General features: G+C 44.5%; 1 protein-coding gene across 1 annotated transcript in view; it reads left to right on the forward strand.

The window, feature by feature from the left end:
* DNAH3 (dynein axonemal heavy chain 3) overlaps nucleotides 1-18694 on the forward strand; it is a 167115-nt gene that overhangs the window by 129731 nt on the left and 18690 nt on the right. Inside the window, exons 49-52 of the mRNA XM_034988127.1 lie at nucleotides 1592-1808; nucleotides 2893-3075; nucleotides 9110-9308; nucleotides 12399-14540. Of these exons, the coding sequence (XP_034844018.1) occupies nucleotides 1592-1808; nucleotides 2893-3075; nucleotides 9110-9308; nucleotides 12399-14540 (2741 nt within the window). The remainder of the gene's footprint in view (nucleotides 1-1591; nucleotides 1809-2892; nucleotides 3076-9109; nucleotides 9309-12398; nucleotides 14541-18694) is intronic.

The raw sequence follows: 18694 nt of genomic DNA on the forward strand, positions 1-18694 counted from the left end.
TTATTGTTTTAAGATTTCTCAATTTCTGTATAGAAAACCACATTTAGTTAGATATTTAATAAAACACCTTTCCTGAAAAAGAATGAAATTTCATTGTTCAGAATTGTCCTGGAGATGCACTATTGTCATAGCTATGAGAACCTAGCTCTAATAATATAGCTATTTCCAAAGTTTTAGAGCATACATTCTCAGTAGGGGTGACAGTGCTACCAAGGGGATGAAAATTGGTTATTATGAGGGTGAAAAAAAGCTTAGTCTTTTATGTATAAAGCACAGATAAAAACAACCCAAAAAGTGCACTTAATTTTAGCTAGAGTAAGGGAAGAGATGAGAATGTTGACTTCCTGGGTGCCCCATGAAGGAGTGGTCATGTCATCTGCTTTGTCGAACTCTGTATCCTTAGTGTCTAGCAGGTGCCTGGTACAGTAATTCAGTTACTGTTTATTAAATGAATGGAAAATGAAGAAGTAGATAGGGGTCAGAACATTGATGGCTATAAATTCCATTTTGAGAACTTTGAACTTTATGCTTTCGGCCAGAAGACCCTTAACTTGGGTCCATAGGCTCATGAACAGAATTCAGAGGATCAGTTAATGTGAATGGAGAAAAATTATATGTTCATTTTCACTGACATCCAACTGGTATTTTGAATTTATTTCAATAATGAATGTAGGCAGTAAATCCCAGTAGGATTAGCAGGACTTGTTAACAACAGGAATCACAGTTGTGTTTTTTTTAATAACTCACTCAGTCATTATAGTTACGTCAGTATATCATTTCCTTCAAAGTTGTGGTAGGTTTTAGACCTGCTGCCCAATCTTATTATTTAATGTAGAGGTCAGCACAGCATGATCTACTGGCCAAGTCCAATTCATAGCCTGTTTTTATAAATAAAGTTTTTTTGGAACACAGCCATGCCATTTTTTTCCCACACAGCAGACTTGAGTAGTTACTACTATTCAACCATGTGGACCATTGATTTTTACTATTTGCAGATAGTAAAACAGTTTTACTTTCCAGAAAAAGTTTGCTGACCCCTGACATATCACAAATTTGGTTTTTTAAAATATTTTGAAAATGATTTCAACATAATTGGTTCCTTTTGTAATCCAATATATTTTTGTTTTATGCATTTTAAAACATTATTCTGCAAAATTCAGAGACTTCACCAGACTGCCAAAGATTAAGAGCTCCTGCTTAAGCTCTGGTGATTCCCCAAAATGATCAGAAATGGAAATTACTTGCTTGAAAATCGTTCTAGTAAGAATATACACCTCTCGGGCGCCTGGGTGGCTCAGTTAGTTAAGCGACTGCCTTCGGCTCAGGTCACGATCCTGGAGTCCTGGGATCAAGTCCCACATCGGGCTCCCTGCTCAGCAGGGAGTCTGCTTCTCCCTCTGACCCTCCTCCCTCTCATGCTCTCTGTCTCTCTCTCATTGTCTCTCTTGCAAATAAATAAAATCTTAAAAAAAAAGAATATACACCTCTCCAAAACTTCTCGCAGCTCTGTTGACCTGTCTTTGAGAATTTGGGACTCTAGGTCTCTCTGGAGGACATTGGGCCTGCCTAACCATCCTCTTGTCCTCGGTAGGGTCATCTCCATGTGCAAATATTTCCAGGAGAGTGTGAAGAACCTGTCGCTTGATTATTACAACACACTTCGCAGACACAACTACGTCACCCCCACCTCCTACCTTGAATTGATCCTAACCTTCAAGACACTCCTGAATACCAAGAGGCATGAGGTTGATATGATGAGGAACCGTTACCTGACAGGTCTGCAGAAACTGGACTTTGCATCTTCACAGGTGAGCACTGCCACAGGAGAACAGGGACAAAGAGGTCCAGGATTAGGCGGATGCAGTGAGGCTCTTGTTCAGGTGCAGAATTTAAGAGGTCACTGTATAAAGACAGCATCTACTCCTATACTTGCAGAGCTCACCTTGCTTGCCTCAGCCTCAACCCAGCCCTATGAGATTCTGTCTTTCTTTAAGATTTTGGTATTTTGTTCATCATGGATGAATCCCGAATGTGTTATCTCACCTCTTGGGCCTCAGTTTCGTCTTCTGTATAAACGGGCTGTGTTCCACACAAAGAAACCATGATGCAGAGAGGCCAGGAGATTTGCCAAGATCATACCTGCAGCCTCGTGAGTAGCCAGTGCAAGTGATCGGGCCAAAACTGAAACTCAGCTCTGCACAATTCCAGAACCTGTGCTCCTCACCAGGCCAGCATGCTGTGTTTCTCCCACACGCTTGCTGAGAACAGTGGTTGCACGATTGTGAAACCCTCCTCAAATATGCATCTGAGCTGCCTTAGAAGGTAGAATCAGGGCCAGTGGATTTAAAAAATGGCACAACTCTCCTAAGAGGAAGTGAGCTCTCCACCCTTAGAGGTGTTCAAACAGAGGTTGGAAAACCACTTGACAGGAATGCTTTAGAGAGCATCAGACTCTTGGGAAAAGTGGCCTTGAAAGTTCCTCTTATCCCAGGTATCTCAGGCATATGTGTTTTTTTTCATTGACTATGAAAAAAAAAGTAAATTTTTTTCCCTAACTTACTTTTATTCTATCTCTTGCTACTCCCAATACTAAAATTTAGGCTCAAGAGCATGAAGGAAACTGTACCTTTTAAAAAATGTATAAGTTTACCATTCTATGTCTAGTGTCTAGCACCGTGCTTGATAATTTACAACACATAGTATGAACTCAGTAACTAAGGACTGAAAGATCAAAGGGAGAAACTCCAGCCAACAAATGCATACCCAGTACCATGGTAAAATCATTAGTATTTTCTGCGTTTATGATAGTTTAGAGAATTGTTTCAACTCCTGCCAACCGGGCCATTTTCGGCATTGACATAGCTGACCCCCCCCACCCCCCTCCCTTGGTAGGTGGCAGTAATGCAAGTACAACTGACTGCTCTCCAGCCTCAACTCATCCAGACGTCTGAGGAGACTGCCAGGATGATGGTGAAAATTGAAGAGGAGACGAGAGAAGCTGATGCCAAGAAACTTCTGGTGAAGGCGGATGAAAAAGAATCCAATGCTGCCGCTGCCATTGCTCAAGGAATCAAGGTATAAAGAGCCAAGAGGAAAAGGGAGGGAAGCAGCATTTTTCTGGGCTTATCCAGTCTCTCACTAGCCCTCAGGGTATGTGTGGTCAGGCTCATCCTGCAGAAGAGAAGAGTGAGGCTTGAAAAAGACAGATGACTTTCCAAGCATCACGTAGCTAGTAAATGATGAAGCAGGTCTCTGTGACACCTGGCTCTCTCCAGGAAGAATTATTGTTTTCCACATATTCTCCATCTCACTCAGAGTCAAGGCCCACAAGACCAAACATAATCTAACCTCATTTCATTACTTTTCCCTCATTCACTCTGCTCTGGCCACACTGGCCTCCTAACTATTCCTCAGAGAAGTACAAAGGCACTCTCCCACCCCAGGGCCCTTGCACTGGCTGTTCCTCTGCCTGTCTCCTTCACCTCCATCATGTATTTGCTCAGATGTGCCTGGCATGTTATGGGTGTGGAATAAATCATTGTCAAATGACAGAATGTTGAACCTAGAAGACCCCACTTGAAGGTGATTCTTATATCAAAGAATAGCCCTGGGAAGGGCTTTACCTACATTCTGATATTAGAAGAGAATCTGATTAACATTCCTGTGATGTTATATATTTCTCAGCACTTTCAATTGCATAATTCCATTTGACTGTCACGACTGCCTTGGACTTAGGAATGACAGGTATCAATGACACTGAAGTTTCGTGGCAAACAGAGTTGCACAGCTGCTTAATGGGTTTAGAATCCAGGGCTATTGGCACTTAGCTCCAGATACTTGTCCCTGCTCAGCAGTTAGAAAATCTTTTTGATCATTCTTCAAAAAAGAGCTTGAGTGAGGAGTAGCTTGTGTCTGGCTTCTAGGATAAATAAGTCATGGGGCACTTTCTTGAAAAGGACAGGCCTTCCAGACTGGTTTTTCTCCAGTGAGTCCGGAGACCTGACCTTTCATAGATTCCCTTGGGTCTGAACCATGGCTTCAGAGTCACACAGTGAATGCCCTGTGCTCACCCATAGTCCCAGGGGCACAGCCAGGAGCCCCATGGAACCATAAAAGATGGTGACCACCAGGGACCAGAATCCAGTGGGCAGTGGGTGTTTTGCCATGCCAAGATGATAGTAATAGCTACTACTTATCAGCACCATGCTGGTTTCTTGTAATCCTTCATTTAACAAATGTTTATTGAACACTTGCTGTGTGCTTCCTAGGCAGTGGAATAAGACAGACAAAATTTCTTCCTTCATGGAGACTGTATTCTCTTGTCCTTGATTTATGTTGCCTTTTATCACTCCAACAGCCCTGCGAAGCACATGGTATCATTCCCAGGTTACAGATAAGGAAATCACGGTACAAGAACTTTAATGACTTGTCCAAGGTCACGCAGCTACCAAGTGACCGAATCTGGGTTCAAACCTAGAGTTCTCAGATTCTGAAGCCCTTGCATTTGGCTACTATTCCAGAAGTGGCAAACTGGTAGCTAGGGGGTGCATACTTACACTGTGACACACACAGTATTTTTTTTTAATCTGAGATAATCCTCCACTTGTAAGAAATCAAGAGATTTGAAGTAGAAATTCTGAATGTTCAGTTTTTCTTCGGAAGAAAAATCAAGCATCCTGGTAGCACTGGACCTGCATTCCTGGGTTGTCCCCATCAGCAGTGTTGACTAGATGCTGCCCCATGTGGCTTCCAGCTCAACAAAGCCCCACCCAACCCACTTCCCACACTCAGATCACAGGCCTGGCCCCAACAGGCGCATGAATTTGCAATTCTTCCATGGTTTTTTTACTAGAATTGGGCATGTTGGGACTCAGTATTTGCTCTGCCCCTTCTGAAACTCAGTTTTCTCATCTATAAAATGGGGATAGTAAGAGAAAAACATGTAAATTTTGTAGTATGTGTCCGACACACAGAGTTTAGTGGCAAACATTCATTCTCTCAAACTGTTGTTCTTTACCTTGAACCAAGTGGACTTGCCCCTTTGATAACGGGCAGCCTCTTGCCACGTGTAGGTACCATCACACCCAGGATTCTGCTCCATAATGTCAGGGGCAAACAGGGACTCGCTGGAACAGGAGGGATGCTGGAGGTGACATGGAGACAACCCACCACACCCATTCCTGGGCAGTAAACTGCCGCCTTGGGTTTCGGTGTCAAGGGTGAGGTCTGACATTTTGCCCTCTCATCCCTGAGTGTCAGGAGTGACATCCTGGAGGTGAGTCACGAGGTGCGTCCAGGGAGGAAAAAGAAGCTGTGCTTGCTCTGAGTTTCCCCGAGGACCAGACCCCTCCCTGAACCTCTCAGAGTTACAGTGCTCCACACAAGGACTGTAATTTTCTCCAATCTCCTCCCACCCCTAGAGATGAGACATCCTGGGAGAGCCCCCGCTGTGGTGACTCCTGCAGCAGAGAGGCTCAGCCAGGCTTGTGGAATCCATCGAGGGATGGGGAGGAGACTGGCAGAAACGAGGCCCCAGACCCTTGCTTCCCAAGTATAGCAGTTTGCTTAGAGCAGTCATTTCTTTTTAAGCTAATGAATCATTTCTTTTCCCCCTAATGAGGATATTAAGTGATGCCCACAATGGCTGCAGAGTTGACTTTTTGTGTTTTGTCAGAGGGCACTGTGCTTTATACCTTTCAAAGAGCCCTCGTGCTCCTTGCATCGCTAAGCAACAGGGTTTTTTTTTGTTTTTTTTGTTTTTTTTAGAGAGGTAGAGAGAGGGGAGTGAGAGAGAGGGTGGGAGGGGCAGAGGGAGAGAGAGAGTCTTAAGCAGACTCCTCACTGAGCATGAAGCCTGATGAGGGACTCAATCCCACAACCCTGAGATCATGACCTGAGTTGAAACCAAGAGTCAAATGCTTAACCGACTGAGCCACCCAGGCGCCACGGGGGTCATTTTTAACCATAATGTTTTTTATCATAGAAACAAATGATGACAGTAATAACACATATGAAAGAATATTTAAGAACTCAGCTTTAACACCTTCTCAATTTTCCAAGTTTCTTTCTGGCCCCTGTCTACACACATGGATAATTTCATGTTACTGCAGTCATAGTATCATTGCAGTTTGCATCATGCTTTTTTACTTCCTTAACATCGTATCACAAATGTTTTTCCAAAATGTCATATAATCATTTTAATGACCATTTTAAGTAAGTGCTTCTCTCATCAAGTAGCCATTCCCCTACTGGGCACAGAAGTCTATTCCTTCCTGCCCTGTTCTCAGTGTTTCGAAAGTATAAGCTGGAGTTTCTCAACAGCACCGTGTGTCAGAACCACCTTTGGAGTTTGAAAAGTGCAGGTGCCCAGACCTCACCCAGACTGCATGAATCAGAATCTCTGGGTGTGGGGCCTGACCATGAGGATGCCCTAAATGTTCTTCAGTGACTCTGAGGCAGAGCCAGGGTTGAGAATCACTGTTCCCATAATATTATAATTAGAGCCTTTTCGAGGCACTTGACAAACAAGCTTGCTGGGACCCAGGCCGTGCTTCTTAGGAAAGGGAGCAGAGCTACTGGGCCACTGGAGGACAAGAAGCATGTGTGGGCCATTAGTTGTCTGGCACATTATAGGAAAGGAACATGGAACTGTTGATGACACCTGTGGGCACCTGGGATCATTGAAATCCACCAAGAATCCACAGCTGTGGCTAAGTCAATACCTTCGGTCTCCTCTGCCACCAAACTCTATCTGAAGCTGACCGTGAGAAACAGCAGGCTCGAAGTGCCTGGGTGGCTCAGTCATTAAGTGTCTGCCTTTGGCTCAGGTCATGATCCTAGGGTCCTGGGATTGAGCCCCACATCGGGCTCCCTGCTCGGCAGGAAGCCTGCTTCTCCCTCTCCCACTCCCCCTGCTGGTGTTCCCTCTCTCACTGTCGCTCTCTGTCAAATAAATAAATAAAATCTTAAAAAAAAGAAAGAAAGAAAGAAACAGCAGGCTTTGGTTTCAATTCTTTTCCTCTTGCCTTGCCCTCTGGGACCTATCCTAGGACTGAAGAGGGAGCAAACCAAGTTGCCCCTGGGATGAGCCATTTTTGCCATCTGAAGCAGAATATTCCTTTTTGATATTGGGAACATCTGACAGGGTTCATGGGGGCAGGGTTGTTGCTGTAATATAATAAAGCCAAGGGGCGCCTGGGTGGCTCAGTCGGTTAAGCGTCTGCCTTTAGCTCAGGTCATGATCCCAGGGTTCCCTGCTTAGCGGGGAGCCTGCTTCTCCCTCAATCTCTGCCTGCCGCTCCCCTGCTTGTGCTCTCTCTCTCTAATCAATCAATAAATAAAAATCTTAAAAAAAGTAATAAAGCCAAACAAAACTTTGATGCAAGTGTATTTAAAAAACAGAAAACCTGGGGCGCCTGGGTGGCTCAGTCGTTAAGCATCTGCCTTCAGCTCAGGTCATGATCCCAGGGTCCTGGGATCGAGCCCCCCATCGGGCTCCCTGCTCTGCGGGAAGCCTGCTTCTCCCTCTCCCACCGCCCCCTGCTTGTGTTCCCTCTCTGGCTGTCTTTCTCTCTGTCAAATAAATAAAACCTTTAAAAAAAAAAACAAACAGAAAACCTGAAATAAAGAATCCATGATATACACATGTACATGCATGTACACACAGATGTAAGGGGAAACCCACCTTTATTTTGTTTGCCTATCGTAAACCTGCGGGATGTGGACTTCCATACATGATGCTTTGTCTAAGAATCCTTGTTCTCTTGTGATGCTGCACTTCAGTCGTGGTGGTGTGATGACTCGTTTGGCTGAGTGACTGACAGAGAATTCATGGAGTGGGAACCAGGGGCCCACAGTTGGAGCTTTGTGACCTGAGCTAACTCATTTTGCCTCCTGAGAACTTGGGGGTTTTTTCTTTGTTTTATTTTGGTTTTTTATTTGGTAATTTGGCTACTAAATAATCCTTAAGGTCCCTCCCAGTTCTAAAATCTTATAATGTTAACCTTTCTTTTAAAAAAAAAACATTGAGGGGTGCCTGGGTGGCTCAGTTGGTTAAGCATCCGATTCTTGCTTTCGGCTCTGGTCATGATCTCAGTGTTGTGGGATCGAGCCCTGCTTCGGGCTCCCCACTCAGTGGGAAGTCTGCTGGAGATTTTCTTGCCCTCTCCCTCTGCCCCTCCCTACCACTCTCGCTCTCTCTCTCTCCCCCTCCATTTCTCCCTCTCTCTCCAAAATAAATAAATAAATCTTAAGTAAATAAATAAATAAACATTGAGATATAATTCATATACCATTAATACTCACCTTTTTAAGTTGCATTTCAGCCTCCCCAGCCCTTGGCAACCACTAACTCACTTTCTGCTTCTATGGATTTTCCTTTTCTGCACATTTCATGTAAATGGAATCATAGAGCAGGTGGCATTTTATGTCTGGCTTTCTTTGTCTTTATGGCTGAATAATATTCCATTGTATTAATTTTGTCTTTGAATGAAAAATAAGGGACAAACCATGCACCATCTCCTTTTCCCAGAGCTCACTACCCAGCTGTAATCTCTGTTGCCATTCCTCATCCTTAAACTCTTGCCTTAAACTCCACCCCATCTCCAAGCTTCACTTTATCCCTGACTACCCCTGCCTCATCTCTGAGCTACAGTACATCCCAAACCTCACCCCATCCCTGACCTTCTCCCACCCCTCATGCCTTATTTCTTCCCCAAACTTGCCCTAACCCCCTTCCCAGCTGTCACTCAACCCCTGGGCTTCATCCTTTCCTCCATTTCTTCATCCATCCTTGATCTGTGGGTGTGAAGTTACCCACTGCATATTATCTCTTGGGAATTTGTTTAAAACCCAAACAAAGCTTGATTTTTTTTTTTTTTTAAGATCACAAATCACATCAAAACCATAGCCCTGAAAGTCCGTGCACACCTCCCTGCTGCCACTCAGTGTTTAGAGCCACCCTCCCGTGCTGAACTCCAGGAGGGGGCACCATCCTGGGAGGACGTGGAGGGGTAGGAAGAGCCTCTCCCAGCTTCCTCTATGAAGTGAGTGCCGGGTGCGTGGGGCACCAGGCACTCATCCCTCTACCCCCTCCCCGTGCTGCCCGCAGGATGAATGTGAGGGGGACCTGGCAGAGGCCATGCCAGCGCTGGAGGCCGCGCTGTCTGCACTGGACACCCTGAACCCAGCAGACATCTCGCTGGTGAAGTCCATGCAGAACCCACCCGGCCCTGTCAAGCTGGTCATGGAGAGCATCTGCGTCATGAAAGGGCTGAAACCAGAGAGGAAGCCGGACTCCAGCGGCAGTGGTAACCCCCGTCGCCCCCCCTCACTCCCCCTCAGTGGCCTTCACAGGCTGCTCTTCCCTGGCAGGAGGGGTACCGCGCCCCTCACCCACGTGCCCCAAGCTCGTGCATGCTTATCCGCACAGCTCTCTCCTGTGCCTTCACCTTCCTCACTCAATCAGTCAGAGAAAAGACAGGCATCTTTAGGTGAGGCTGAGCTTAGTCAAGGCCCCTGCCTCTGCAGATCATTACAAAAATGAAGGTCATGGGGGGCACCTGGGTGGCTCAGCTGGTTAAACGTCTGCCTTCCTTCAGCTCAGGTCATGATCTCATTGTCCCGCATCAGGCTCCCTGCTCAGCGGGAGAGTCTGCTTCTTCCTCTCCCTCTGCCACACTCTCTCTCAAATAAATAAAGTCTTTTAAAAAAATGAAGGTCATAGGTACGAAAGGACTGACAGAGTAGTGAGTGGTTGCGGGCAAAAGAAACAGAAAGAGCTAGAGAAAGATAAACAGAGAGAGAAACTGACGGATAGCCAGAGAAGGAAAGACAGAGAATGAGACAGAACTGCAGAGAGATGGAAAGATCAGACAGCTGGAGGGGCACACAAAGATATAATGAACTGAACAAGTAGTCAGGAGGGAGGGAGGCAGACAGAGGGAACAGAAGAGCTGGAAATGGAGACTTAGGGGCAAAGAGATGGGGCACAGGGAGGCAGAGACTGAGGGGAGGAAGACAAGGAATCAGATTTAGAAACAGGGAGAAAGGATTAGGACAGGGAGGAACACTCCTATAATTGAACCTAGAAGCATTAATAGGTAGAGTATTTGTTCTCCTTAAAATCTGAATGAGATGTAGGACTTTGTATTATTAATAGCAGTGTCTTAGAACTGAACAAGGACTTTAAAAACCAGCCTCACTAATATTCCCTGCCTTTTGAATGCTCCTGTCCTGGGAACAGTCCTGCTATTCCTCTGAAATGCTCAGAAACCCTGATCCCTCATTCAGAAACCTCTGGCTTCTGCTTCCCATTGGCTAGCACCTCTTCCGGATGGTTGTCAGGCCAAAAACCACATGAAGAAGATGCAGAGGTGACCAGGAATGGACAAGCAGGAAGTGGACTTCACAGGAGAATCCCTTAGGGAAGCAGCTGAGTAAGGATGAGCCAGCCCAGCACTTCTCCACCCTGACTGCACCCTAGAATCACCCACAGAGTGTAAAGAATGCTGAAGCCCATGCCTTCACTTCCAGACACTCTTAATCCATTGGTCTTGGGCACAGCCTGAGCTGTATTTTTTTTTAAGCTCCCAAATGATCTAAGGTGCAGCCGGGCTGGAGAAGGGCTAAGATACGCAAAACATGGCCAAGGTCACAAAAGTTCATCCTCTTCTTGGATCATTGATGATCTGCAAATGGGCCACCATTCACCTTTTTTATTTTAAAATTGAAGCAAATGGTGTATGTTATTCATTGATCCTGCAGAATTTTAGCCAGAACATGAAGATGGAACAAAAGAGCAATTGAATTCATTACCTTCGAATGTAAATGAAGCAGATAATTTTCCTAAATGCAGACAAAAACCTTCATGGGAAATATTTGTTTGGTTACTGTGCTTGCGTTAGAAACAGGACACATCTGACCTATTGTACTTAATATGATTTCTCAAGTATAACTTTTTTTTAAAAGCCTGTGAGGTTGGCAAGTGTTTACGTGCTGTGAGCCAAAAGGGCTTCCAACTCATTTCCAGCGTGTGAACAAAAGGGGTGTAGCCCCGGGATGGGATCGAGGCTCATTCAATCATTAGTCAGCAGGATGGGTGCTGGGGAGAATGAGGGCCCTGCTTTGTTACTGGGTAGGCCAAGGATGGCCTTTTGTATAGTTACAAGCCTATATGCTGCTTCCCCACCCTTGCTCTTTCTCTTGAGACTGCCTCACTCACAAGGACTGATTGAGTACCATCCAACCCACCTCTCAGACTTGAAAAGGAATATTCAAAACACATACCCGTGGCTCCTTTGCCTTCTCTATGACTGGGACAAGGGGCAACATTCATTCGATACATATTTATTGATAATTGAGTATCAGGCACTATGCCAGATTGTAGTAAACACAGCAGAAGCCAAAAAAAAAGGTTGCATAAACAGGTTGCATAAACACTGTAAAGGGAATGGACATTCTAGCAGCTGAGATGCAAGAAAATGCTGTGGGAGGGATAGAGTGGCCCAGCTTAGTAATGGAAATCTAGGGAGACCTCTCAGTGGAAGTGACTTTTATTTATTTTTTTAAAGATTTATTTATTTTATTTATTAGAGAGAGAGTGGGAGGTGCAGAGGGAGAGGGAGAGAGAAAATCTCAAGCCGACTCCCTGCTGAGTGTGGAGCCCAACACAGGGCTCCATCTCACAGCCCATGAGATCATGACCCATGAGATCATGCCCTGAGCCGAAACCAAGAGTCAGAGGCTCAACCAACTGAGCCACCCAGGCACCCGGGAAGTGACTTTTAAAAGAGCTGAAGTCTGGTTAGGAGCCAGCTAGATGCCATTTACAGGCTAGGTGAAGGGCTCACAGTAGGGAAGCACTTAAGATCATTGAGGAGTTGAAGGAAGGTTCTTTCTGACTGAAGCCTAAGGAACAAGGCAGAGATGAGGTGGATGAGTTCCGTGGGCCTCCTGGACCACTGTGAGAAGCTTAGATTTTTCTTTATTTTATTTAGATTTTTTATTTCTAGAGCAATTTTAAGGTCACAGCAAAATTGAGAGAAGGGTACAGAGATTTCTCATATATTCCTAACCCACACACATGCATATCATCTCCCATTATTGTACCAGAGTGGAACATTTTTTAAAATTGATGAACCTACATTGACACATCATTATCACCCTGAGTCCATAGTGTATATTAGAGCTCACCCTTGGTATTGCACATTCTATGGGTCTGGACAAATATATAATGACATGTATCCATCATTATGATATCAGACAGAGTATTTTCTTGCCCAAAACATCTTTGGCAGGACCTTGGATTTTTCCCCAAATAGGAGTAACCATTGCAAGCCTTTAAGTCTCAGCCAGAATGTCTTAATAGTAGTCCAATCTCCATTTCTTGTTCTAAACAGGTAAAATGATAGAAGATTACTGGGGAGTTTCAAGGAAGATTCTTGGAGATCTGAAATTCTTGGAGAGTCTTAAGACATATGACAAAGACAACATCCCCCCAGTGATCATGAAGCGGATCCGGGAAAGATTCATTGATCACCCAGATTTCCAGCCAGCTGTCATTAAAAATGTGTCATCTGCCTGTGAAGGTTTGTGCAAATGGGTGAGGGCCATGGAGGTGTACGATCGTGTGGCCAAAGTTGTGGCTCCCAAACGGGAGCGGCTGAGGGAGGCCGAGGCGAAGCTAGATACACAGATGCAGAAACTGAACCAGAAGCGAGCAGAACTGAAGCTGGTAGAAGACCGCCTCCAGGCCCTGAACGATGACTTTGAAGAGATGAATACCAAGAAAAAGACCTTGGAGGAAAACATTGAAATCTGCTCCCAAAAGCTGGTCAGGGCAGAAAAGCTGATCAGTGGCCTTGGCGGAGAGAAGGACAGATGGACAGAAGCCGCCCGGCAGCTGGAGATCCGGTATATTGATCTGACGGGGGATGTGCTGTTGTCCTCAGGGACTGTGGCTTACCTGGGGGCCTTTACTGTGGATTATCGGGCAAGGTGCCAGAAGCAGTGGTTGGCCCAGTGTAAAGACAAGGTCATCCCCGGCTCCAGTGACTTCAGTCTCAGCAACACGTTAGGAGATCCTGTAAAAATCCGTGCCTGGCAGATCGCTGGGCTGCCCATTGACTCTTTCTCCATTGACAATGGCATCATTGTGTCCAATTCCAGACGCTGGGCCTTAATGATTGACCCTCAGGGGCAGGCCAATAAGTGGGTCAAAAACATGGAGAAAGCAAATAAGCTGTCCATCATCAAATTCTCAGATGCCACCTATGTGAGGACACTGGAAAATGCTCTGCAGCTTGGCACTCCTGTCCTACTAGAAAATGTTGGAGAAGAGCTGGATGCCTTTATTGAGCCCATCTTGCTCAAGTCCACATTCAGGCAGCAAGGGGTTGAGTACATGAGGCTGGGTGAAAACATCATTGAATACTCCAGGGATTTTAAGTTATATATCACAACCCGTTTGAGGAACCCACATTACCTCCCTGAAGTTGCCGTGAAAGTCTGCCTCCTCAACTTCATGATCACACCCTTAGGTCTCCAAGATCAACTCCTTGGCATCGTGGCTGCCAAGGAGAAGCCAGAACTGGAAGAGAAGAAGAATGAGTTGATTGTGGAAAGTGCCAAGAACAAGAAGCAGCTAAAAGAAATTGAAGATAAGATCTTGGAGGTCCTCTCCCTGTCTGAGGGCAACATCCTCGAGGACGAGACTGCCATCAAAGTTTTGTCCTCCTCCAAAATGCTGTCCGAAGAGATCTCTGAGAAACAGGAAATTGCTTCAGTAACAGAAACACAGATCGATGAGACTCGGATGGGCTACAAGCCAGTGGCTGTCCACTCTGCCACCATCTTCTTCTGTATCTCCGACCTGGCCAACATCGAGCCCATGTACCAGTACTCCCTGACATGGTTCATAAACCTCTATGTGCATTCCCTAGCCCACAGCAGTAAAAGCGAAGAACTGGACCTTCGCATTGAGTACATCATTGAACATTTTACCCTCAGCATCTACAACAATGTCTGCCGCTCTCTGTTTGAGAAGGACAAGCTACTTTTCTCACTCCTCCTGACCATCGGCATCATGAAAGAGAAAAAGCAAATTAATGAGGAGGTTTGGTATTTCCTTCTAACTGGAGGTGTCGCCCTGGACAACCCCTTCCCCAACCCAGCTCCTGAATGGCTGTCTGAGAAGGCATGGGCAGAAGTGGTCCGTGCCTCGGCATTGCCGAAAATGAAGGGCCTCAAGGAACATTTAGAACAAAATGCCGAGGAGTGGAAGCTCATCTATGACTCCACTTGGCCCCATGAGGAGAATTTCCCTGGATCTTGGAACTTCCTTAAGGGATTGGAGAGGATGGTGGTCCTACGATGTTTGCGGCCTGACAAAATCATTCCAGCTATTCGGGAGTTCATTGCTGAACACATGGGCGATGTGTACATCGAAGCCCCTACATTTGATCTCCAAGGGTCCTACAATGATTCCAGTTGTTGTGTACCATTGATTTTCGTGTTGTCTCCAGGTGCAGACCCAATGGCAGGTAAGGGCAGAATGTTGTATAAAGAACATAAATGGTCCAGAATGCACAGTCAGGTAACAACAGCATGTCCCTTATAGCAGGAATCTCAAACTCAGATGCTTTGAAAGCCAGACCATTAACAGGCTCAGGTGGGGCTAGAAGGGACTACTGAAGATTTCTTTTCCCACCTAAAGGAAGCAGCTGCTACTCAGCTCCCAAACATTGTGCAGTCTGATAATGTGAGCTCAGGATGGCCAGATCGCCTGATTTTTCAAGAGAAATGAGAAATGTGGAAATCACCCATTTTTACATTTTGATAACTCATTCACATTTTTTCCTAAAAATTGTGAGGACCAGATCGGGGCTAGTTTTAAGCCTGCTGCTGGCTGTTAGTTTATCATCTTTTTTTTTTTTTTTAAGATTTTATTTATTTGAAAAAGAGAGAATGAGAGACAGAGAGCATGAGAGAAAGGAGGGTCAGAGGGAGAAGCAGACTCCCTGCTAAGCAGGGAGCCCAATGTGGGACTCGATCCCGGGACTCCAGGATCATGACCTGAGCCGAAGGCAGTCGCTTAACCAACTGAGCCACCCAGGCACCCTAGTTTATCATCTTTGTCTTAAATCATTTTCTCTATTGCTTCTCCCAGTTAGGCTTTTCTTTTGATTTTTAAATTAAATTTTTTTAAATAATTAATACTGTGTATAACTGTGTATAGTTAAAAAAAAAAAGCAATGCAGAAAAGTACAGAACTGTGGCTCAACCAGTGCCATTTTGTCCCCTCAAGGGACATTTGGCAAAGTGGGGTAACATTTTTTTTTTTGGTCACAACTAGGGGGTGCTACTAGAATATGGTAGATTGAAGCTGAGGTTGTTGCTAACCGTCTACCCTGCACAGGACAGTCCCCCACAACAAAGGATTATCCCAAAATGGCCCCAAATGTCAGTAGTGCTGAGGTTGAGAAACCATCATGCAGGGTGAAAGGTGCATCTTCCTCCTAACCCTTCCAGAAGTAACCATCATTACCAGTTTGTGTATCTTTCCAGAAACCGATTATTACATATTAAAAGGTATGAGTTGTTCACAGGAATAGATTAGTTTTCTGTTCTGTTGGATCTCAAAGCTTTAGTTTTCTCTGTTACTGAATGAAGAAAGAGTACCAGAAATGCAAATGACAAAGGTTGCCATCCTCCTGTGAAAGCTGGGGAGTTTGACATCTATCCTGACCCAGATACAAAGCCAGCACCCCTGCCCCGCAGAGAAAGTCAGAGGAGCCAGCTGAAATGAACTGGTACCCTTCCCCTTTCCCATACCACAGTGTTATTGTCAAAAATCAATTCATGGCCCCTTTCTAGTAGCTTTGTTCTTTTCCCCTATGTCCTTTACGTGACAGATTTAAACAAGAGAAATGAGGGGAAACCAGGAAAGGTAAAGAAGAAAAATGGAGGAAAGGTCAGAGTATGTTCTGTAAAATGATGACAGGCCGGTTACATCCAAAGCCTTATGTTGCATATTCCTATCTGTCTGTGCTAGAGGCCTGATCAGATTCAGCTTGGAGAACTTCTCAGGAGACCTCATGGCTACTGTGTCCCTCGTAGTACCTCACACTAGGAAGCACATTCTATCTGGTTGTCTTTCCTGATTAAGATTGATCAGGGGACTCAGGCATTGTCAGTGTGATCTACCTCCCCATTCCACTCCCTTGTAAAGCTCCCCATTGGCCTCACACTTAATGTGATGATGGTTCTTAATCTTGGCTGCCCATGGGAATCACCTGGGAGGGCTTTAAGAAAAATCTCCAAGTGCAGGCCATTACCTCCACCAATTAAATTAAAATCTTTGTGGAATGAGGCCCAGGCATTATGTTTTATAAGCTTTTCGGGTAATTCCAGTATGTTTTGGAAACAACCGACCTGATGATTTTTAGCAGCCTTAACAAAATTATTCCCCAAATCCCTTATTTCATTAGGGGTTGCAAAGCGATATTTTAATTCTATCACTCCTTCCACATTTATTAGCTGGAACTCTTCTATAAAGACGAATTTTCCTTTGTCATCTCTTTGGTTTACTCTGTGTGTAGTTCAAAAAGGACCAGCAGACGTTTGGTTCATTCCTTGATTTCTCAGCTTTTGGATTAATGAATTGGTAACCTGCAAAGTTACTTAAGCTGTTAAGATTTTCTTTGAGCCATTGTGAGCCCATAGATTTTTCTTTTCTTTTTTTTTAAGATTTATTTATTTATTTGAGAGAGAGAGAGAGAGCGTGGGAAGGAACAGAGGGAGAGAAGCAGATGCTGCTAAGGGCAGAGCCTGACGTGGGGCTCGATCCCACAACCCTGAGATCATGATCCAAGCAGAAATCAAGAGTTGGACACTCAAATGACTGACTGAGCCATCCAGGCACCCCATGAGTGCATAGATTTTAACATAGTGGGTGTTTCAAACATGGCGGTGTCTTATTATTTATCATTCTTTTTGATTCTCACGTCATTCAGTCCCCGGCCTGTGGGGGCTCCTTCACGCCTAAAGTTCTCACATAACCCCAGTAGTTTTTTATAGCTTCCTTGCTGTATAGAATTACCATGTATTCTGGGCTCAGCTTGTACAGACGTTTCTTGAAGGAACTCCAGTTCTTTCGGCAGAGGCCAGGGCATTTGGAAACCACAATCTGGGTCCTACCAGATGGATCATTGATTGAAGACCTTACTGCTTACTAATTCTCTTTCTGGCTGTGTCTACCCTGTTCGTTCCATCAGTGCTTTGAGTTTTTATCTTCAATGACTGTGCTTTCCATTTCTAGAAGTTTTATTTGTTTTATTCCAAATCCATGTATTTTTTTTTTCCACAGAATTCCGAGTTTCATTATGCTTTGTGGTCTGTCTTTTAATGATTTTTAGATGTGTTTCTTTCATGGTCTTTTTCAGAGATCATATTAATCTGCTAGAGCTGCTAAAACAAATACCAAAACTCAGTGGTTTAAACAAGAGAAATTTATTTTCTCCAAATTCTGGAGATTAAAAATCCAAAATCAAGGCATCGGCAGGATTAGTTTCTTCTGAGGCCTCTTTCCTTGGCTTGTTTTTGGCCAACTTCTCCCTGAATCTTTATATGGTTTTCTCTCTGTGAGTGTGTCTATGTCCCAGTCTCCTCGTCTTATGAGGACACCAGTGCTATTGGATTAGGACCTCACCTAATGACCTCATTTTAACTTAATTATCCCTTTCAAAACCCCATCTCTAAATAAAGCCACATTCTGAGGTTCTAGGAATTAGGGCTTCAACATATGGATTTGAAAGGGACACAATTCAGTCCATAACAGAGACTGTACGTAATCTTTGACGGTATTAATTCTTCTGAATGCTCTATGTACTGACTATCCCTTATAGTCATATATTTCCTCATGTAGTTTGTAATTTGTTATTGTGAGTTCACAATCAGCAAGCTTGTGTTATTTCATGGGAGTCTCATAATACCTTGGGTTTTAGAAGTGCCCCAACAGAACAACTTTGTATATGCAAACCCTGATGCCCCAGGGCTTTTGCCATTCTGGATCAATTTTATGGGAAATTTCTCAATTTGGGAATCCCACCCAAAGGGTACCATAAACTCACACCATTCATCCGCACGTGGCAAAGGCTTCGTGTGTTGTTTTCTCAGTGGAGAGTTGTTTACTTTTTCTACCCAGGTGACGAGCTTCCACATTGCTTCTTGACCAGTAGCCAGTTTCTGGCCACCTTCACATGAAGATGTAGCCCTTTGAGGATCCTAACTGTATGCAAAAGTCTCAGTTCCAGCCTCCCTGTCTCTTATGAGTGCAAAAGTCATGTCTCCACAAACTCCCAACATCTAGACTGGTTAAATGAAATATGGTATATTCCAATGGTGAAATACTGAGTAATCATGAAAAAGAATAAGACTTTGCTGTACATACAGGCATACCTTTTTTTATTGCACTCCACTTTATTGCACTTTGCAGATGCAGTGGTTTTTTTGTTGTTTTTGTTTTGTTTGTTTTACAAATTGAAGGTTTGTGGCAACCTGCATCAAGCAAGTCTATTTGTGCCTTCTTTTTTTCTTCCTTCCTTCCTTCCTCTTTCTCTTTCTTTCTTCCTTTCTCCCTCTTTCTTTCTTTCTTTCTCTTTTTTAAGATTTTATTTGTTTATTTGAGAGAGAGAGC

Source organism: Mirounga leonina, unplaced genomic scaffold (assembly GCF_011800145.1).
Source record: "Mirounga leonina isolate KUSES-001 unplaced genomic scaffold, KU_Mleo_1.0 Mir_448, whole genome shotgun sequence".
Lineage (NCBI taxonomy): Eukaryota > Metazoa > Chordata > Mammalia > Carnivora > Phocidae > Mirounga > Mirounga leonina.